This window comes from Strigops habroptila, chromosome 1 (assembly GCF_004027225.2).
Source record: "Strigops habroptila isolate Jane chromosome 1, bStrHab1.2.pri, whole genome shotgun sequence".
NCBI lineage: Eukaryota > Metazoa > Chordata > Aves > Psittaciformes > Psittacidae > Strigops > Strigops habroptila.
In genome coordinates, this window is record NC_044277.2 from 112,279,006 (window position 1) to 112,302,614 (window position 23,609).

Consider the following 23,609-nt stretch of genomic DNA (forward strand, 5'->3'; position numbering starts at 1 on the left):
TGGATTTTATTTTTTTCTACAAAATAGTTTACTAAACTATTAATACATCACTATTGCAGTAAAACCACTTTAGACTTTCAGACACTGTGGCAGTAAGAGGTTAGGTGGCTAGAAAGATACACTCTTAATGCCACTTAAAACAATGTTACAAATTAAAAGTTATCATCCATGTTTTCCCTTCTAAAAAATAAAAACCACACAAAACCCTACACTGTCTCTTCAGCACCTTCAGTTTTTGCCTGCCTTCCACATGGAGGAGAAAAGGGCCATTTTCCAACCCCTTGGCCCCAGAATGTCTACATCAACCTCAGGGACTCTTGGGTTTAGCCCCAAAATATTTTCTTCGTAGCTATGTTGTTTGCCCCTTGTACTCTAAAGGAGAAAAGGGGCTTATTTACACAAGTGCCTCCAGTGTCTGTGGAGACCTGCCTCGACCCTGCGTAACAAGGCTCAGTCATGAGAAGGGCTCTATGTGACTATGGGCAGCCCTGGGCTGGTGTTTCTTGGCATGTTGGAATGTGCACAATTCCAGCGTGCCTGTGGGATTTGCTCTTAGACTGTGCATAGCTGTATGTCTTTTCTTGAGGAGAATGCTTACATGATTCAGTTCAAAGTTAGCTAATAACTATTGGTTTAGTCCCTTTCTTCAGAGGTTATCCTGGAAAACACAAAGCTACCAAAAGGAGTGACAATCAGTTATAAGTCTTTCTGCAAGAATGGAGTGAATGACACACAAGAAGACGGAAGGAAATGTTCTAACATTTCAATTGGAGATGAGGTAACTTAAACTATATGTGCTGCTACTCAAATATGTAAAATTCATTTAAAGTGTCCAACGCTCACTTGGGGTTTTTTTAATGATACAGAGAAAATTCCTTTTATTAATGTGGCACTCCATTTATTTTTCTTTGCAGGTTAAATTTGAGATTAATGTAACAGCTAATGAATGCCCAAAGAAAGGACAAAATGAAACTATTAAAATTAAACCACTGGGATTCACTGAAGAAGTGGAAATTAATCTCCAGTTCATCTGTGAATGTCAGTGTCAAAGTGAAGGAGAACCTAATAGTCCAGCCTGCCATGAAGGAAATGGAACATTTGAATGTGGCGCCTGCAGGTAAATAGATGGTTTTGTTTCTTTTTGCAAAAGAGAAATATGAGCAAGACCTCTGTTCCTTCAATTGGGGGTTACTTGGTTTTACTAATTTATTTTTGTGAAAGCACAAAAATTACTGCTAGACACCTGTTTTTCTAGGCTATTTTTACATACTGCCTTATGTCTGCAAATAATCCCTATGCTGGAATTCATAGGATTTTGATCATTAGATTGACAGCATCGTACAAGTCAGAATTTCAATTTGGCCTTGAGTTAGTACTTTAAGGATATAGGTTTTACTGCTTTTTCTGTTTCTTCATTTAATTTTGAGTTCCATGTAATACGGCGAAATTATGGATTTAAGGGACAACACGAATGCGAACACTTTGTGATATTTTTGCAAGTATTCATACTGATCTAATTATATCCTCCTAATGTGAGGTCTGGTGATATTAAGAAATCCAAAGGCTTCCTAGTTTTTTGGTAGGAGTTCCTACCCACATTGGCACCAATTGTTTCATAGCAGGAAAGAATAAAAAGTCATAAAAAAAACACTTTTTGTTTTGAATGACATCCGAATCTCTTCTCCTTGGTTTTATTTCTAACCTTTTAAGGTCCTGTTACAAAATCTCTTCTAATTGCATATATCTATAAATCTTTCACTATATATATAGATTTTATATAAATACATTATCTTTTAGTATATTTATATTAATATATTTTATACTTATGCTTTGAAATGTCCTTTATTGCCCATCACAAGGATTAGATTACACATGTATTCCTTATTACACAATCTTAAATTAAGTAAAATTATCTCTGTAATTACACACAATGAAAGCAGAGCAAAATCTTAGCGTTTCAGTGAAGACTGGTTGAAGATCAACCTAGTAAGTCAAGGTTTAAGCCTCCCCACCACTCCCCCAAGAAACCTACAGCAAAAATGAACTGTTTCCTCTTGGAAACCCTTAAGACGAGAATGATAAGAGCAGAATGGAATTAAGATCTCTAGGAAAACAAGATCAGGACTTTAAAAAACAGTATTGGTTCCTGCTCAGTGAACTGTAACCGAAATAAAGTGTAGCTTTCTCATTCCTCATGGTTTAATATATGACTTACTAGAAATAAAGCAAAAGATACTGACTTCACTCTTCGAGGACTTCTGGTGTAGGATGGACTAGTATCTGGCTGGTGAAGGTTAATGCAGTGTTTGAAAGACTAAGGTATGGCCTCCACACTGCTTAGTATTCTGTAAGTTGGGGAATAAGCCACTTTGTATCCAGTATTTATGGGCCGTTGCTCCATTTTTGCAGTCAGTTTTTTATGTTCCCCTAAGAGAGAATAGATTTTTCTCTTTGTGTAGAAAGACTATTAAACTTGGTATCTCTGTCACTGGTGTCCCCATGGTTTCATGTCAGGGAGAACGGACCTGTGGGTAAGAACAGCCTTTTGCTTTTGCAACAGTAGCAGTTTCCTGACAACGGTTGTCTCGGATGTCCCAGAATAGTTTGTCCATCACTGCTGGGAACAAGAACAACCTCCATTTGTTCATCAATACTGTAACATTGATAATGAGAAGTGCTGATGCCTGAAGATCTCTGCTCAGCAGCTCTGCACATCATCTACTGTCCTGCCTAATTGCTGTTCAGGGGAAATCTTCTCGTTGAAAGGTGACAGCAGCTACAGTGAACAGTCACTGTCGCTTAAAAATAATTCCTGTTCTGTCACAGGGTTAATAGTGGTTATGTGACAATTTAGATAGAGGTGGTGACACATAGTTTCTTATCTGGAACAAGTAATCAGTACAGGAGCAACTTAGTCCAGTTTGCTCCAGGAGGTTCAAGAATGGCTATGTAGCTGTCAGCTGGAAATCTCATTTGAAGTTTAACTTGAAACGTCCCTTGAGAGAATAGCCACTTCTACTCCTGTTCTTTGTGCTATTTTTGCAGTATTTCTATTGTTTGACTTTAAAGTTTACATTTTCAGTTGTGTTTTTACCTTGCAGATGTAATGAAGGACGTATTGGAAGACTATGTGAATGTAGTACAGATGAAGTAAATAGTGAGGATATGGATGCTTACTGCAGGAGAGAGAACAGTACAGAAATATGCAGTAACAATGGAGAATGCATTTGTGGACAATGTGTATGCAAGAAAAGAGAAAACACCAATGAAGTCTATTCTGGCAAATACTGTGAATGTGATAACTTCAACTGTGATCGATCAAATGGTTTGATTTGTGGAGGTGAGAAACTACTTCAGAGTTTCTGCAGGCAAAACTCACCAGCAGTTTACAAGCCTGTCAACTCTGCCCTGCAGAGTGGTTATACTTAGCTTAAAGATCATAGCCACTTCATAGCAGAGATGAGAATATTCACAGGTTTAGTGATTGAAAACACTATTAATAAAACAGCTCTCTGTGATCATGAACATATGGTGTGTTAATATACATTTCACCTTCCTTGAATCACAGCTCCAGGAAGGATGTAAAGTGAACTTGACTTCTGCTGTGTATTACTGAATTACCTTCAGGTATTATAGTAAAGAATGCTGAGACAACTGTCCTGAGATTATAATGCTGTGCTGTCTCAGTGTAACCACTGCGTCGATAAAAAGAGATAATGACCTCAGCTTACTTGTAATAGTGAGTGCTTGACTCAGTGCTTGACAGGATACCAGTGAGATGCTGTCTTGAGACTATTCTGGAAGGTAAGTGAAGAATAAAAGTGCAAGATCCAGAAAAAAAACCCTTGAAGTGCTTGGAACAAGACTCTGATGGCAGTTAATTGCCAAAATCAAAACCAGTTTAGAAAGCCCTTTGGCAGCCAGCGTCTTAAATTATTTTGCTGCATGTATTTTTGTCCTAAAACATTCCTAGGCACATGGAAGTACGTGCTAGGAGTGTAACTACTACCTCAATTTTTATTGTGATACAAAAATAAAACAGAGAAGTCACTAAACTTTAGCTGCATTATGAGAACACCTCAATTGTCTGATTTGCTCAGAATACAGTATTACTCACCTGCTCCACAAAGGATAGGAGCCATGGTGGTGGTGTTCCAAAATATATGGTAACAAATAAGTATTGACAAACACTTTATTCTCTATGGAGAAAGAGAGATGTAGCCAAAGATCTTTCCATTTTATCTGAAAAACCTTTCTGGATATTCAGATACCTTGATTTCTATGTAGGGAGGGTAAGGAGCATAAAGTTTGGTAGGGTGAGGTCAGAAGTACAGCAGCTGAATGGTGGTGTTCTAGGGAGCCAGAGGTGTTTTCTGTGTTGTGAAGTCTAAGTTAGTGTATTCCTCATCTTTCTAGGTTTTGCTTTATAAATTTGCATAGTGATAGATAAGAAGAGAGAGGTAATCATCTATATATATATATATATATATATATATATAAAACTGTGAACCGAAGCAGTGTTGTAATGCTCTCCACCCAGGAGATAGGGCCATCACATTATACTGGTCTTGATCAGCTTTCCCTGGTCTTGTTATTTTGTTTATGGAAGGAAATAGTAAGTGTAGGAGAATGGAAAAAGGGGAGAAATGCCTGTAAGTAGTTTTTCAAGGAGCTGAAATTTCTTTCGTAGCTCTTAATTCATTAGTACCTTTATTATCTCTCCATCAGGGTTTTCTTTTCCCTGTGTCTCTCCTGAGATGGTGAACACTTATTTCTTACTGTCACAAATGTTATGTTTTATATTAGACTTCATTTCACTGAAGTATCTTTTCAATGCACAGGAAACGGTATCTGCAAATGCAGAGTGTGTGAGTGCTTCCCCAACTTCACTGGCAGCGCATGCGATTGTTCTTTGGACACTGCACCGTGTATGGCATCAAATGGGCAGATTTGCAATGGAAGAGGAACCTGCGAATGTGGCACCTGTAACTGTACAGATCCCAAATTCCAAGGCCCCACATGTGAAATGTGTCAAACTTGCCTTGGAGTCTGTGCAGAGCACAAGTAAGTACTGAGAAAACCAAGTCACAGCCTCTGTGCATTTGAGTCTGTGATATTTACACGTGCACAATTTTTAAAATGAGGCTTTTTATACCATGCTTTATTCTACCCTGAAGTGTAGGGATATTGGATCATGTGGTCTCTTTAGGTAGTAAAAGTTGTTTGGTGAGAATCAATAATTACAAACAAAATATTATTAATACAGTATTTTGATTGCTTCCAGGTAGGCTAATTATTCTTAAATTCTTTCCCTGCCATATTTGGTTAGGCATAGAAAAGTGTACATTGTGTTAAATCAGTTTTAACCATTCAGATCGTTTTGGGCAGGTTACAGCTTTTCCCTATTTCCTGTCTGATTATCCACAGCTAAGTTTCTGCAGAGCTGGAAGGAACGTATGTCTATAACGTGACAAACTGTAAAGTCCCATCATCTTGACCTTTTGAAATTAATGTAACAAAAGTATACGTGCACTGTGCAATTTCCAGAACAGTTAAAACTTCGTCTAAGATTTTAGCTTAAAACTTTCATTCTGAAATACTATTGAAAAAGTCATCGACAGTGCTGACAAAAGTTAAATCTAGATTTGTGTGGGCCAGTGACATTTGCACCCTGCCTTTGGAAATCCAGGTTTTTAGAAACCAAGCATTTTCTGCACAGAAATTTTGGAATAAGTTTCTGTTCAGTGGCTGGGCTGATTTCTGGCTTTGTGCAGCTGACTTTAAGGTTTTCTCATGGCACAGTCCTTTTCAGTATAAAAATCCTGCTAAGTCTGCTCTTTTCAATGAGTTATTCAGAGTGATATCCTACTGTGTAAAGCTTGTCACTCAGTGTGCTCTTTTTAACCAGTCTGTGTCTCAGGTACTGTTTCACTATAAATATTCTGTTCCTACACTGCCTTCTCTGAGAGTATTCATTTTCCCGGTGGAAGTGTCTGAAAAAGTTTTAACCTTGCTTCCTTTTAGAGATGTAGGTATTTTTTTTCCTGTCCTTGAAGCTGATGGATCATCCAGAGAAAGAGAAATTTATTAAAGGGGGCTTATGTACCTTGCTATTACAAGGTACATAAATGTTCTGGCTGGTAAAGAGCCCGTCTTGCCTTATTTTTTCCTGACCTTTATGGCGTAAGTGTTGGATTTCTTTTTTTCCACATTTTCTCCTTTATGTTTCTTCAGAATAAATGCTAGAACTCTTTCATGAATATATTAAAAAACATTGCTTCTGATTTGTACTTTCCACAGGGACTGCGTTCAATGCAGAGCTTTCGATAAGGGAGAAAAGAAGGAAACATGTTCTCAGGAATGCATGCATTTCAACATGACACGGGTGGAAAGTCGAGACAAGTTGCCACAGCCCGGACAACCCGATCCATTGTCTCATTGCAAAGAGAAAGATGTTGACGACTGCTGGTTCTACTTCACATACTCTGTCAACTCGAATGGTGAAGCCAATGTCCACGTGGTAGAGACCCCAGGTATGAGCGTGATGTTGCCTGCTATCCCCTTGCCTTTGTTGTTAATTCATGCAGTTGTGTACTATACAGTAGCATTGCTTGTCTTGTGCGAGTGAGGTGCATTCAGAAACAGGCGCCTGTTCCCTGAGTGAGAGCTGTGGATGTCTGGAACTTGAGTGGCTTTAGAAGAACACAAGTCTCTCCAGATCTAGATTTTTCAAACCTTTAGGCTGACAGAAACAGGCTTTGTTTTCTAAAAACAAAAAGTCAATCAGATATGTATATTTGTTAAAGCATTTCATGTTTCCACTTGATGAACTTTGCAGGCTTATTTTATCTGTCCTATGGCAAGTCCTGGATGTCTGAATTGTGATTTTTTTTATATTTTTTTGACCAGGCTTGTGCTACAGATTAGAAGCAATGATATCTGTGGGGTTTTGTTGCTTTTTTTCTTAATGATATGGGACCAGTCTTACACACAAAAACCCCACCTTGCAAACTGCTTAAATTATTCATACTGGAAACCTTTGTTTTTCCTTAACTGAGGTACCTTCAGGAATAGATCTGAAAAGCCTTTTGCATGGTTAATCCTTAATAGTCAACTGCTCTTGATTTTGCTCAAGCTTCTGATACAAAAAGAGGCCAAATACATAGCTCAGTCAATGATTTACCATTTATTTACCAAGAGTAGTATTAGTTTGAATTACCGGATGTTACATCTAACAGTGCAAAAATTCTGGTTTTGTACATTAGCATTGTGTGATTCCCCTGATTTTTAAAAGCCTGATACAAAATACAAATCTTACTTGTGTGTTGAAAGATTTAGTGCTGTGTTCTACTCAAGGAATTTTCAGAATTGATCATTGGGGTGATCATCACTTAATGCAGATCAGTGGCTCTTGGAAATAAATACCACTTCAGAATGTTTTAAATTCCCGAAAAATGTAGTCCAAAGTATGGAGAAGGATCATGAGCCTTGTCTTTTAGGACAAGTCAACACATGTCCTATGCTTTTGGAGCCTGACTTTTTCTTCATGGATAAACCTGTGTTGCCTTGATTAAAAGCTGAATCAAGCCTTCATGCACCAGGAGGGACCTGAATTTTATGCCAGATGAGTGCTGAAGGAACAAACTCTGTTCGGTAGAGCTGTGTTCAATGGAGCAGACGTTTGTTCCTTAGTGGTTCCCAAAAAATTCCTGTCATGTCCCTTCCCACTTCACTCACTCCTGCAGAGGCAGCTACCAAAATTAGGAGTCTGCAGTTTGGGGGCAAGCAGCGTTCCTATTGACAGCACAGGAGCTGCATTTATTTGCTTCTGACTCCTTCGTCTGTGCATTGAGCTCTGCAAAAGCCCTTGTTCAGTTTGTGATTTAATAAGAGTTTTATATTAATAAGAAGGGTTGGATTTTATTTTGGAGGATTATTATTTTTATGTCAGTCACCTTAAGTCGTTTTGCATCTATATTACTCTTTTTCAAACACAATTCACTTATTTGAAAGTACATTATATTTTTATCCAAAGAATCTGTGCCCCTTTTTTTAATTTTATTTTGACACAGATCAGTTCCCAAGATGAGGAAATACCCTTTAAAAAAAAAAACAAACCTGTCTCAGAAACAGTTACTACTTATCTCTAGATATTGCCTACTAACAATAGCAGCCATCTGAGGTAAAATGGGGAACACCCTTTCTCTGCAACACTGTTGATAAAAGATGTGGGGACTGTTTTGCTAATCTGCATTTGTATTCCAGGTGGTTTATCCCTCCAGCATCATCTTTGACTTGGAGCGCTTGCATGTTTAAAATACAATTGCTAGTTATTTTACTCTAATACTCTAGATGAATCGCTTAAGGAGTTAACAATGTGTAGGGTTCATCATTAGAACATGAATTGTTTTATTGTTAAGGTTAAACACAAATTGAAAGGATAGAAATAAGCTGGAATGTTACAGGACGTACACATGTCAAAAATTCCATTATTTGAAAGGAAAATAGCATTGGCGTATATCTGATATCCAAAATACTGGCTTCAGTACAAAATGAAACTTTAAATGCATCTGTATATGCATTACCTTTACCATCTTGTACAATCATGCTTCCTTCACTTTGTTCCCTAGAATGCCCCAGCGGCCCTGACATCATTCCCATAGTGGCTGGTGTGGTTGCAGGAATTGTTCTTATTGGACTTGCATTATTATTGATTTGGAAACTACTAATGATCATTCATGACAGAAGAGAATTTGCTAAATTTGAAAAGGAGAAGATGAATGCCAAGTGGGATACGGTAAGTCAGGAGGCTTTTATCGGTATAAAAGCTGCAGTAGTTGAGGAAGAATAGAAGATTTTTGTCATGTGCCTTAATGTTTCAGATTGTATTCCTGCTTTTTGGCTTGTGGAGGAACAGAACTATCCTCATCTTAGGCTTTAAAACATGTGTGTTACCACTGGGGGTGGGAGGAAGCAACCCTCTTTGAGAAGTACCTCTTGGGTTAGAAAAGTGAGTAGTAACTTCAGTTAAAATAAAATTTCAGAGAGAAAATGTGCTGGTGACAGAATAGTTGAGCTTTGCAGTTCTACCGCACTTAACAACATATTATTAAAATGTTTAATAGAAGATGAGTCACTTCTGTATTAAGCGAAGATTTTACACTTATGAAAATACTTACACAGGTTTAGTTGAGAGAATTCAATAACTAGTCACAAAATTGTGGCTGGAATTGGTTTGTTGAAATCTTCCCAGCCCCTTATCAACTAGAAAACTCTGCAAGAGAACCAGGCCTCTGGGCTATAGGCTTCCATAGGCTGTGGGGTCGGTACCTCTGGGAAACCTTAGGAATCTGCTAATCAAAACCCCTTCACTACACCTATGTAGAAGTCAACACCCACATGTGCTTGATGAGAGAATAGTTAAAAAAAAAAATAGACCTCCTAGAAAGCCTTTCATTTTTATTTAAGGAAATTAATTCTATGGTGGTAAAAAAATACTAACTTTATGTATAGCATGATTTTTTCACTGATAGTTGAGACTGTTACTTTTCCTTTTTTTCTGTTGAATTATTCGACATTGACCATTTCTTTTACTTCAGCAAGAAAATCCAATATACAAGAGCCCTATTAACAATTTCAAGAATCCAAACTATGGACGTAAAGCTGGTCTCTAAGTCTCAGTTTGTATCTTCTTTCATTTTCTTTCTCTTTTTCCCTTTGCATGTTGCTTCAAACTTGCTGTGTGTCACAGTCAGTGAGTTTCAGTGTGATTCAGACCCAGTCACAGTTTGAGTCTTGCTCAGTTCATCTGCTGCTGCTTTGAGTCTGGGGTTCTAAAGAATGCAGCCTGAGAATTTTTAACTTGTTTGGACAGCAAGATTGCTTACTTACTAATACCACCACTACTGGCGTGAACTATTCTACAAGTGATTATCTTTTTTGGTGGCTAAAAGTGTGGATATATATAAAAGAACAGCTGTTAGGATTGAAGAAGCTCTTTAGATTGTGGAGGGACACAGCATTCAGGGGAGGGGTTGTCTTATATTTCCTCAAATCAGCAGTCAGTTTGCTTAAAGTTGATACATTTGCAAAGCTAGTTTAGATACTCTTAAGACATTCCAGACTATAAGTATCACTGGGTTTATTAGAATAACTCTGGGAACGTTCAAAGTAGCCTTACAGATTTTTCATTTTGACTGCTTTGGCTTATTAGTACGGAACTAGCTGTATTTCAAGTGTAAAATGCATATATTCTTCTGATTCTATAATTTTTACTGATTTTATTTTTAAATATGCATCTTATTTTTCCCAACTTTATTTCTATTGAAACTGGCATTATCAGTGTCCTTGTAGCCCAACCAGCTTGGGGATCTCCATAGAAAAAAACATTGAGAGAAGGAAATATTCTTGTCCCCTATAGATGCATTTCCCCCAGTTTCTTCCTCATAAACTTTGCCTGAACACCTCATTTCTGTTTGAAATGCTGATTTCAGTTCTCTTCACACCCAACCTGCAAGGAGGAACAGCAGTATCCAGAAGAGCAAGTCAGTAAACCAGAAGGGATGGATGGATGCCTTCTGTAGGGTTTGAAGTTGCACTTTCTGAAAGACTTTAGGTGCTCTCCTTCCCTGGGAACTGCTGGGGAAGGAATGAGAAAGGGAGGATGAGGTGGGGAGTGGATGTCAGAAGAGTGCTGAGAGATAAGAAGTACAGAGAACAGAGTAGAGGGAGGGGAATGTAGAAGTTGGGAAGGCAGCACATCCCTTTAAACATGCAAAGGCTTTTTTCAGGAGCCAGTGGAAGGGAAGAATTTGTATCTCTAATTTTATTCTCTCTGCTGCCTCCCTTTTTCAAAATCAAAATATTTTGTAAAGGTAAAATGAAGGCAGAAAGCAGGAATTATGAGTATTTAAGCTCTTATCTGTTCTTACTGTGACAACAATTCCAAATACTTTGTCCAGCATTCTGAGCCCTTCCTTGATGGAATATACTTTCCTTTTCTCTTTGCAATCATTTGATTTCCCAGTGTGTCCAGAATTGATTGTAAAAATGTTCACTTTGCTTGCCACACCAACCACATTCACCTCATTTCCATTTTTCTTCTCGGAGTTGATTATTCGGGCGAGGAAATGGAGTTCTTATTCCTGTCTAACATTTCACATAATCCATCTGGTTAAGGCTCTTGTTACCTTCTCTTCTGCTATTCATTTAGCTGCATACTTTTTGTTGCATGCAGGATGAGCATCTAACAAACCATATGGTGTGTAACTCCCATTCTGTGCTCTCATTCTCTGCCTCATGACTTTCAGTATCTATTGTCCATAGTGCTGCCATTTTCTCCTCAAATTGTACTTGTAGAAAGCTTTCCTCTTGTGTAACTGGAGGGATTAACTTTGCATTTTTGTTTTGCTGTGAAGTTTAAAAGTATGGAAGCGTGGGTTTTTAAACACGACTTTATCATTTTTGGTATTCAGAGAAATACCAGAACTCTGGGGAGAGCGGGAGGTGGGTTTAGCTTTATTGGCCACCGAAAAGGAGATTGGTATTTACAGAATAGGTGACCCACAGGAAGTAAAGAAAATCCTCCTTTTCCCTATAACTAAGGTTTTCTGGGGTCTTTAGATTGAAGTATCTTTTCATTTACGTGAAGAACAAGTTGTCTTGTATTGCCAAGGCAAGAAAGTCATCTGAAATCCCATTACAAGGCAGTGACACTGCAGTAGGTTCCCTCCAGCTGTATATACATGCACAATAAAATGAACCTGTGCAGTTTGTATGACACTTCCCCTCTTCCACAGTGGTCAACACACCCAACACACAGTGTCTTCCACACTGAACCAAACACGTGGGCTTGGTTACTTCAGTGAGTCAACTGCAGCACCAGGAAGCTTGTCAGGGTCCAGGAGTCCAAATATCTCATTAGTCATGCTCCAAAGGAGCCTATACGAAAGATGGGGGGAGACTTTTTAGCAGGGCCTGTTGCAATAGGATGGGGAGTGATGGTCTTAAACTAAAAGAGGGGAGATTCAGGCTGGGCGTGAGGAAAAAATTCTGTACACTGAGGGTGGTGAAACACTGGCACAGGTTCCCCAGAGAGGTGGTGGATGCACCACCCCTGGAGACATTCAAGGACAGGCTGTATGTAGTTCTGGGCAATCTGATCTAGTTGAAGATGTCCCTGCTCATTGCAGGGGCTTGGACTAGGTGAGCTTTGAAGGTCCCTTCCAGCACAAACTATTCTATGATTCTATTCTATGATTTTGTAAGTGACTTGTCGCCACAGTATCCTTGCAGTTGATGCTCAAGCCAGTTAGGCTGAATCAAGTTCCATTTGTCCTTGGCCTGCAATGTAGCTACTGTCCCTAGTGTCTTTTCGCTGCTGTCAGGCCTTGCTGCCTTCACTGCCTGTCTGGTTTAGATTTGTGCCGTTAAAAGAGCATGTACTTAATAGCAGCCTGGCTCCTTCCCTCCGCTCTTCCAGTCGTGGTAGCAGACGCCCTCTGTCGTCTGTATTGCCCTTAACCTTGGCTTTGCTTCGTCCTCTGATGCAACTGCCGTATTTATGGGTGGACAGATGGCTCGTTTTATATTACTGTAAAATAATGATTGATATTAGTGAGAGCTGAAAATAGTAAGAACCAGCCCTTGAACAATGTATGTGATGAGTTTAAATATTCTAGAGTATAGTTTCTTGCAGTGGCTTAGGATTTAAACCCACGATAAAGGTAGCTTAAGTGACTGTTGAAACAGTAAGTCCATGGAGAAAAAAAGGAATAAGAAGGTTAATCAAATATCCTAAATAATAAGTTAATCTTCATGCAACACTAGACTGAACTGTTACCTTTTGAACACGCCAGTCTAGTTGAAAATGAATACTGTTGCAAAAACAGTTCTTTATTTTCTGTTGAAGGTACTTTAAAAAAATGCCTCCATCTTTATTTTAATGTATTTTGCTCAATCTTGTATATAGTTACTGTTTGATTTTTATTTTGGTTTAAGTGTGCATGGTGTTTTCATCTATAGGGGCATGTAGCATTTTCCCTAACTTTGCATGCTTAAACCAATGCATTCTCTGCAGGGGCATAAAGGAAACAGGTTTGTTTAAAAACAGCAGTATTTGTCTAAGATGGCAAGTTTGGAATACCATGTTTTAGTGGCCAGTTAAAAATCTGGAATGCTGCTAATCTCAGAGTTTATACCATGTGCCAGCTGTGAGGGCCCTAGGTGAGGCGAGACTCCTGTTGGACTAGTGGACGTTTATTTACTACTCCCCTGCTAGTTTTAATGATAAGCTATCTACAGAAGACCTCTGAAGGCCAGGGCTGAGGCACAGCGATGGAGTGTGGCTGGGAAAGCCAGGGCCATCGCTGCCCATCCAGCAGAAGATCTCAGGGAAGGAAATGCAAGTCCCTTGGGTGCCTGTGCTGCAGTTACAGGCAGTAGAGCCTCAAGAGCCATTCAGGGATCAAACGTAAGGTTGGGTGAAGCTGAAGAGTTCTCTGTGTGGTGACTAAATCTCTGTTATTTGTAATGAGAACTGAGACACTCAATTGCTGTGGGGAGACGCCTTGTTCAGTGACCTAAATCCCACTGTGCTCTTCTGAGTTCTTAAGAACCTGAAGTGCAAGTACATGGGAAGTACAGGATTTCAATTCTTTGTAAATAGGGCTTAGGCTAAATAAAGAGCATGTAAATTTCAAATTCTGATTTCTTTTGAAATAGCATGATCGTAAAAAAAAAAAAATACAGTGTTATCCTGCAGTTTGCATTTTAAAGCTGATTACAAGCACAAATTAATTGTGTGAGCAACACCCTGCAAATTTCCAAGTTTTAGCCGTAACCTTTTCACCGATTCCTACACCATCTGATAGACATTATCTCTCCTTTACAAACTGGAAAATGTAAACATACACCTCCCTGTATGTACATGCCGGGGGTAGCCTGTTTCGTGAAATGTTCAAAGTTAAAAGCACAGTGTAACAAGAATTACATAATGCCTCACCTTTGAAAAGCTGTGCAGTACCTCCTGGCCTGCGGATGAGACGGCTTATTGAGCTTATGTACTTGGTCTGCATCACAGATTTAACTGATTCATATTTTTAAGAATTCTCCATTAAAACTTGTGAGGAAACAAACAGTGTACATTTCCAAGAACTTTGAGGTATATTGAGATGCTTCAGTTACTTCAGATCAAATCCCTCATTCCTGGATGTTTTTCCAGTTTCACTTACATCTTACTATTGCAAAGCTATTTATTAAAAATACTGGCGGGAGTAATTTTGCATTGATTACTTTGGCAGAGGACTAGCCACAGCACTGCATTCCCACGATTTAAAAAATAAATCTTAATTTCTCATCTCTTTCTGAACCAGTAGCTGATACAATTTTGATGAACAGAGAATCCTGGCTTCCATTGTCCAGCAATCCAGGTTCTGGCTGGGCTCTGTTGGTCTAGGCAGGATTGGATGTGCCTCATTGCTCTCTGCATGCAGAGAAGCTGGCTTGAAGGAGAAACACCCTTGGTCTGTGAAAGGAACCCTGGCAGAAAGGCAGTTCACCACCTAAATGGTCTTCCTTAGCAGCAGCTACTGTTGTTGGGGTAGACCAGTTACTTGCCACATACCAGGTCTTGCTAACAGAAGGCAGCGAACTTCCCAGGAGTTGTGATATGAACATTTCACACCTAGCTGGTTTCTTGCTTGCCTTGTCGCCTCTTGGCACATCCTGTGGTATTCCCAGTTGATTTTCCAAGTTTATGACCCTGAGAAAACAGACACACACACCTGGTGTTTGTGTGTCTAGCAGGAGGATTTCCTTTAATTGACTCCAGGAAAAATTGGTTTAACCTGAAATATTTTAAATGCTGTGTGATTTAATACAGTAGAATTTAACTAATATAGTCATATAGGCCATCTCAGATTGAGGGGAACTTGAGAGGGAGAGAGATTCCCTTACTGCTGCTGAAGGCCACATTCAGTTCTGGCCGGAACTGCACTCAGGCACTGCACTGCATTCCCACAGGAATTATTTCTATACGCACAGAAGAGTTTTGTGCTGGTGAACAACATTTGTTTAGGTTAATGTTCAGGTGGTGGTAAGAGCAGAGTATTGCAGGTCCTGGCTGTGTGGGTGCAGTCCTGGCGGTAGTCCTTTCTCCTGCTGAGATTTATCTCTTAATTTTGAGTCCAAGCTCTTCATCTTCAGTGTGCAAGGATGCCATAAATGGAGTAAGATTTACTGAAGTAAAAGGAAACCTGGGAACAAAGGAAGCTTAAAATAAGATTTATTTAGAGGTTTTCAAATCCCAGCAAGAGAGATGGAAGCAGTTGTTATGTAGGCATTTCTTGTATCAGTAGGAATAATGTTTTTATTTACAGCATTTGCATCAGTACAGAAGCTTTTGTTTTATCTGTGCATTTTGTACATACGGGGATTGGGGGACCTGCAGGAATAAAAGGAGAATGACGAGTACTGAATGTTCAATGTAAATATTGAATGTGTATTATAAAAATACTACAAGCCTTTCCACTTTGTTTCTAGAATTAAATTATGATACAAGATAAGCAATTTAAATGTTTACTGTAGCAGAATGTGGTCTGTGGTCAGCCGTGGTTTCAAACAATGCTGTTTACAGTTCTGTTCTTCTTTAAAAATACCATGGTGGGTTGCAGGCCCCTGAGGTGACCGCAGGAGGTTGTGAAGGAAATCTGTGGTGTGAACTGAACAGGATTGTGCCCTAACCCTTTGCCTTGTTAGCTGAGCATGCCTTTGTTCAAGTTGCTAGAGGGAAAACTAGTTTGACTTAAGCTGTCTGTGTGTACAAACAAAACATTAATGGGTAATTTCTTATGCTAATTGTAGGCTAATTTTTACACTTCTTGCAAACATGGTCTCTTTTTTTTGTCTCTTTAAATGTTAATATAAATATTTTTCTTTTTCTAGGGTGAAAATCCTATTTACAAGAGTGCAGTGACGACTGTGGTCAATCCTAAATACGAGGGAAAATGAACACTGCTTGTGTAACTTCACAACACTGTATGCAGCATAGCAATTTTTGTAGTCACAGTAAGATAGATTTAGGGCAAACTGCAGTGATTTTACTAATTCATTACATATAGGTTTGTTTTCCTGTGTGAAAATGTACCATATGTAATTTTTTAATTTTTGTTTTATTTTTTTGCAAATAAAAGTAATCGGTGCCGGAGGTCTGACTCAAAAGAAAAAACTTGAGACTGTGTAGCCTGGTCAGCTGAGGTCACGTGGTGCCTTTTTCAGCCTTTCCCACTCCCATGCTGCGAATCCAGGTCCTCTGCAGGGTGCGATACTGCTGTGGCATGCCTGGGAGGGAAATGGTGAAAGCAATCGGCGTGAGGGCTCTGCCTAGCCATTTAGTATTAAACTTTTTAGCTTTACAGGGAAATCAGGGCTTGAGTTTGCAGATACAATTAAACTCATGTAGCATGGAGCTGGTGGTTAATTGGTCTTCTACTTGCTAGACGTGATTAAGTATATGGTAAGTTGAGTAAGTTGGAAGTGAGCAGTGTAAAAGACTGAAAAGCGTGTGCATATCTATTTTTAATGTGTAAGTAAGTTGCTTATTGCCAGGTTAGGTTTAAAATGAAAGGGTTGAGAAGAATGTTAAGGTGGAAAAAATAGCTTTAAAACATGTGCCATTACTGAAAAAGTTGCTGATTGGTAACTTGCTTGGTTTTTCTTTGTAAATTCAAGCCCTGGGTGGCAGTATCATGAAGTACCTTACCAAGACATCCTCAAAACACCTAAGGGCCTTACTTGATACTGTGTCTTTATTCTGTCATGGTTCCTTGGTTTAAAGCCTGGTGCTTTGTCACCCTTCTAATCTTTTTAACGCATTTGGTTGCAATTCTTTTTGTAATATTTTTGTATCACACCAGCTTTTATTTTTTTCCTTTTTTGTGAGCAGTCTTAGCTGTAAATTTGCCTTTACCCTGTAGCTAAGATTGCGTAGTTTGTCATGTGACGAGTCACACAGCATCCTTGACATGTGCCATGTATATTTGCCTCTGACCATTCAAACTGCATCATAGTCATATTCTTGTTTTAAGTGCCTTTTTATTTTAACAGATGTTCACTTTTTACAGTGCTATTACTGAAGTTATTTATTAAATAAAAGTACCTTAAAATACTTAAAATGTCGTCTCTTTCTCTTGCAGAAGTTGGTACTGTTCAAAAAACCAAGGGCTGGATGCGTTTGGGCAAGAGGTCATGAACATTGTAATAATACCAAACAGGTCCTTTAGATCAAATCTGAGGAGAGTGAAGCAGAAGGGATCTTGGGTAACAAATGTTAGCTGCTGTACGAAGTGCGCAGAGGCCGGGTTGTGGCACAGTGCCCCGCATTACCTATGGTGGCCATTGATGTAAAGCCTCAAGCTTCCACTTGAATGTGCGCTGGGGAAGTTTGGTAGTTTGGTAACTGTTCTGGTAAATGGGTATTTGGTTAATACTGTTTCACAACACGCAACTGAGAAAGAGTACTGCATTTTGTAGGAAAAGCAAGTCTTCCAAAATTTTTTAAGGATATAAGGTACGAGATAGCTTATCAAAACCACTTTGTAATTAAATATATTCCTAAAGTATATTCATGGAATCTGTATGATTCTTTTTTTTTTCAAACTGTTGGTACTTCAGGTTATCCTGAGAAGCTGTGGGAATCTGTTCAAAAAGTCCTTTTTAACATCCATCTGAGGGCAGCAGGAGCCTGGTCTCCATGAAATAGGAGGGGTCATTGATGGAGAGGCTGAGGATTGTGGGGCGTCTGTCTCCATCTCTTTGCAGGGGGAGCAGCTGGAGACAAGAGGATCCAAGGAGCAGTTACGAAGCAGTCTTGGTTGTCTGAGGCCAGTTACTGAAGGGATCCAGGGTGGGGTGGCCATATGTTGGTGTGTTCAAGGTGGGGTGGCAGCAGTGGGGATCCAGGGGCAGCTGTGGGACAGGCTGTCAGCCTGGCATGGCAGTGATGGGCACTGCAGACGTGTCTGTATTTCCCACTAGCACATGAGCCTTCATTCTGACCAGCTGGAAAGGTGAAGAGGAGGAGACTGTTGGTCCTGTTCAGATTTCCGTGAGTGCTGTTCTCTGTGATGCTGTGTGTGTCCTGTACACGTTGTGTGTGTCTGCACATGCTTACCGGGAGCACGTACTTGAGCTCACTACAGGTTGGACCTGGGGACATGAAGCTGCTGCAGTCTCGCTTCTCTTGGGCTTCCAGATTTGGCATCAGGTACATTTTCTGATGTTCTGTACAGATGAACAAACTCAGAGCTGGGAAGAAGCTGTGCAGTAACTTAGCCTGCTGTCCTTTCTAACAAAGTCCACAGCACTGCTCTGAATTAGTTCCTGCATCATGAATGCTCACTCTTGTATTGCCTTCCCAAGTAGGGGAACCAAAACAAGCTTGAGAATGCCATGTAACCTGACCACAAAGTAGGAAACCTTGGGGGCTGCACCTGTGTGTACAACTCGTGTTGTCTGTTCCTCTTGATGCTGACGTTATGGAATTGTGACTTGACTGTGGCCATGATGGATGAGATCTTAGTTGGGGCACTTGAATACTTACCTCCCTTCTTATCGCTTTGCTCACTTCTCCAACAACACTGAGGATTTTCGATTGCTCATTAAGAAAAGGTGCAGAAATTTCTTCTAACCATGTTCTGTATTACTTGGCTATGAAAACCCTTATTTGGAGACATGCCAGCTTAAACAGAAGGGATAATTTCTGACCTTTATGGTTGTTGGTTTTCAGTATTCTAGAAAGATTAATCCCACATCCCTCTCTCAGAGTGTATCAAAGTCCCTTTCAGATCTGGGGGTTTTTTTACCTCTTAGTCTTTCCCATACTGAACAGAACACTGGAATCCTGAACTAGCCAGAATTCATGTCACACAGGTAGCACGATGCTGACTTTAGGACCCCTGATCCCTACACAGCATTACCAGTTCTGCCTAAATCAAGCAAATTTTTAACTATATGTGAGTTAACCTTGTTCCATCCACTCATTTATATGTTACATGTTCTGCAGTTTCCTTAATGAGTCTGGTTTCAAAATGCTTTTGTGGATTGGTAGACAACTTTTACACAGAGATGTTCCTAAAGGCTCTGGATTCAAGTAGCCCGTTCAGGAGAGCTTTTTTTAAACCCTTGTTTAAACTGGGTTTCCAGTAGCCACTTCCAGCCAGATGGAAGCTGCTTAATATCTCCAAGTGAACAGTTGCTTAAATGAGAAAGAACAGCTGCCATCCTACGGTATCAGATTCAAGATACTATAAGTGTCACAGAACATATGATTTGCTGTAAAGCAGGACTGGATGCTCTACCTAAGAGAGATGGTGTAGCTCAAATACAATAAAATTTAAGTGCTGGAAAATAGAAGCAGTTGTGAATCCTCGTTGCCTTATAAGTAATGACCTCAGCTACTTCCCCTGGATTCTGCAAGTTGGTGAAGCAATGAATACTAAAATACCAACAACAAATGCATAGACTCAAAAGACTGGGGTCTGGCACGAGCCAGACACAAGATTCCAGTAGTATATCTCTTTCGAAAGAGTTGCAGTTAACACAACTGTAGTCTAGCTATCCCTAATCCGTCAATTTCTCTGTCTCCTATCTAGTAATTGAAGAGCTAAGCTAGAATTGCTTTATAGTGGTTGTTAATAAAATAAAGTTTCTTATCCCGGATTGAAACAGAAACAGCAAAAATCCAAGTCAGCTAAAGAAAATCTCCCTCACATAGTTTATCAAGCAACATCCATGAACTACGTCTGCCACAGTATGTTGAGCTTCTCGCCTTAACCTGCCCCTGGGCTGCTTGAAGACTAGTCTAGAGCTAGTCTAGAGCCAAGAGCTGTCAGACAAACTGAAATGGTCTCTTAGCACAGTCTTGAGCACCAGTGTGTGAGGAAATCTACACTGATAAATATATACTTCCCCTGGGATTCTGATGTTTTTCTTTCCTTTTCTGCACAATTGCCCTGCTCTACAATATGACCATATTTTCTTTTCCATCACAAATACAAATTCATTCTCAGAGCACAAAATGTGAACAGGGAGGGGGGAGATAAACTTTTTAAGGTAAAAGTCTCTTATTTACTAAAGCTTTGGTATTGATCAATTAGAAGTGGTGAAAGAGTTTGCTCTCTAGCCACAAAGTTGTACTATTTAGAGGGTATTTTTCCAAGCACTTCTGTTTTTCTTTCTGAAGAATTAGAAGTGCTGCCAAAGCAGTTACCTAGCAGAAGGAAAATATTTATAAGCAACTGTGAATACAAGTACCAGAACACAGAGTGCTGCGAAGTAATTCAAGGGAATGTTCCTTAAGGAGAATACATACATTAACCTGCATCTCATTAAAATATATAAAAAGCAGCTAGGAAAAAACACTGTAGGATATAATTTGAAATAACTTGAGAATATTTTGGTTAAACATTAATTTTAAATGTTGAAGGACGGGGTTTTTTTTAATAACATTAACAGTAGGCTGTTAGCTTCTTAAATACAGAGAAATAAAAAAAGAAGTCTTGAATACTGCCAGTGGAAAATGATCAGAAATGTTGTATTTGTTTGTTCTTCACAGGATAGCTATATGAACTGTCCCACCTTGTTTTAACACTGCGTTACACAAAACTTAAATAAAACAAGTATTTTTTTATCCACAATAGCTTTAAAAGTACTATATTGTCAATTCTCTGCTACATGAAATTTCAAGCTCTTGGTTCCACGCCTAATTTTACATACACCATTAGGATTGCCAAAGCAGATTTCGATACACGCTTAAAATTTAATTTGACTTTCAAGTGATGTAAATAGTAAGACTTCCATTGTTAATGTCTTGCATTGCAAACTACTGAATATTGTTTACATATGTGTTGGGTTTTTGGGATTTTTTTGCTATTTGAAAGTTCCAAGCTGCATCTTCTTACCAAGATGCTGGTTACCAGTTAAAGATGTCTCACTGTGAAGAATGAGCCAGCGCTGCAGATGAAAATGTGGATTATTCTTCATACGTACTAGATACTTCAGCTTAGCCACTAACACATCTACAGACCAAAGCCTGCTTTTTCCTTTGCTCTCTGCTTCCTGAGGACATGATGTACCGAAGCAGAGGATGGAGCTCGTTCAGGCACGGCTGACAGCGAGGTGTGCTGGCCAGTGTTTGTAGCAGGGTGAATGTCAGGAAGCAAAGTTTCAGAGCAAGGAATGAATGCGTGTGATGAGGAGAATGCCTGAGGTATGGAAGTGGTGCACAGAGAAAGGGTAGGCAGGGGAAGGAGGAGCCAGGGCATGTATGAAAGAAAGGGAAATCCACCTGTTTTCCTTAAGTCACCCACACTCCTCCAGCTACATGTTTGCTTTCATATCCTTTTACAGTTATTTGCTTTGTAATTACCAATGAATCTGTCTGTGATTAAATGGCATCTTGTCACATTCTCAACTTTTTGCAAGCTCTTCAGATTTTCTTCCAATTCAGCAATCGAAATTTCTCCTTCCCTCATGAGTTCATGATGAGTTCTCCTGTAGAAGGTGGATGATTTTGGTGTATAGCTCAGAAAAATATTACAGAACAGCTCTTTAAAATGAAAACTAAGATACAGAACATGGAAAAGAAATGTTTGGTTTTCCTCAATAATACTATCATGGCAACACAGAACAGTCAATATAGATTAATCAAACCATTGTAGTTCATTAGATAAAGTATGTGCTGCAAAAAACCCTGGAAATTATCAAACTACTTTTTTATCTATTATTGTATTTACATTTTATGTCAGCACAGGGCCAAGAAAAGTAAAAAAAGAAAAATAAGTCTGTGTCTGAAGCCTCAGATTTTGTTCTAGGAATATTTCCTAACCAAATCACAGCCCTAAGAATAATCAATCACACAGTCAGGGGTTTTTTTCTGAATAAGAAGTATAGACTCAGGATCAATGCCTATTTCAGAGTCCTGTATAAAAAGAAAGGCATCAAAATCCAGTAATTCAGATCAAATGCATCTATTCTTCTAAAGAAGTGATATAGTCTAAGCAGCAAGATGAGGTGAGGGGTAGAGTTCCTGGGGTTTTTTTAATAAGGTTGCTGTCATAGCATCATAGGTGCATCAGAAACTCTGAAAGGATGATAACTGATAGGATAGTATAATTGCAAGACTGATAAAAGTCAAACCATCTACTACAGAAATGCCTAATTTCAAGAAAGGAAAGTATAAAAAATAAAGGAGAAGCTATAAACATGTTTGGAGGGAGGCACCAAATTATTCTTGGGCACCATAGAGCCTGTTCAAGAAAGACTTAGAAAGATCAGACAAACAGAAGAAGGACTGAATAAACAGTCAGTAAAAGAAGCTGATCAAAGTAAGATGTCCTTGAAAAAGATGAATTGCATTTAAATGAAGAAAATAGAACAGAAAGTTAAACATTAAAAGTATGCTAAAGAGGATTTAGCGCCTCATGGAAGGCATAAAAACTAATAAATACATTGGAACAAGAAACCTGAAACTGAGATATAAGAAGAACAGCTGGAATAGAGAACCAGAATATGTAAACTCATTCTTTGCATCTATATTTACTGTGGAGGAGTTTCATGAGCTAGCCAACCTCAAATCCCCATCTGGGGCAAATACCGGAGAAATTATTCAAACTGAAGTGTCAAAATCTTCTAGAGATAAATCAACAAAAGGAATTGCAGCAAACTGCCAAGAGCCAATGTTAATCATTTAAGAAGGCTTAAGGAACTCAAGGACGAGTGCCAATCTCATTGCCATATGAATGGAAAAAGGCTAACATACATAGTCTCAATTTTTAAGAGGCTTTCTTGGAGTTAAAAAATAAACCACAGAAGAGTTACCAAATGTTTTGGACACATGGGTAAGTAGATCACATCATGGAAGAATCAACATGGGCTGAAGGAAGTCATATCTCACAAATCTAGACTTCTTTGAGGGAGTCAGTAACATGCAGACAAAGAGAGAGAATTTCATATAACTGGAGTTCCAAAGCTTTTCAACAATGCTTTTCACCAAAGACCCTTAAAGAAACCTCCAGGGAATGTGAGAAAAGTCTTATAGATTGCTATTAAAGACAGAAGATAGAAAATACAGCATAGGAATTAATTATCAGTTTTCTAATTTGAGAGCTGCTATTGACAGAGTCTCCAACCTGCTGGCAGTGCTCCTCATAATGCAGTCCAGAACCAATGAAGTCCTTCTCTGTAGAGCTGCTTTCCAGATGGTTGGACCCTAGTGTGTGCTGGTGCATGGGGTTATTCCTCCTTACGTGCAGGTCTTGGCACTTCCCTTCCTTGAATGTCATGGGGTTCCTCTCTGCCCAATTCCCAGTCTGTCCAGATCCCTTTGAATTTCAGCACAACCACACGGTGTACCAGCCACTCCTCCCAGTTTTGCATCGGCTGCAAACTTGCTGAGGGTGCACTCTGACCCTTCATCCAGGTCATTATAGAAGATGTTAAACTGTAAAGGGCCTGATACCAGACCCTGAGATATAGCACTGGTGACTGGCCTCCAACTAGATCGCAACCGTTTCAGCCCAGCTGTACAGCCAGCTTTCAACCCACCTCACTGT

General features: G+C 39.3%; 1 protein-coding gene across 1 annotated transcript in view; it reads left to right on the plus strand.

Moving 5' to 3' along the window:
* ITGB1 (integrin subunit beta 1) overlaps window positions 1–17,324 on the plus strand; it is a 46,405-nt gene extending 29,081 nt beyond the window's left edge. The window contains exons 10-16 of the mRNA XM_030504063.1: window positions 638–778; window positions 915–1,117; window positions 3,102–3,340; window positions 4,842–5,064; window positions 6,301–6,533; window positions 8,631–8,797; window positions 15,943–17,324. Coding sequence (XP_030359923.1) covers window positions 638–778; window positions 915–1,117; window positions 3,102–3,340; window positions 4,842–5,064; window positions 6,301–6,533; window positions 8,631–8,797; window positions 15,943–16,008 — 1,272 coding nt within the window. The 3' untranslated portion in view covers window positions 16,009–17,324. The remainder of the gene's footprint in view (window positions 1–637; window positions 779–914; window positions 1,118–3,101; window positions 3,341–4,841; window positions 5,065–6,300; window positions 6,534–8,630; window positions 8,798–15,942) is intronic.
* The last annotated feature ends 6,285 nt before the right edge of the window (window positions 17,325–23,609 follow it).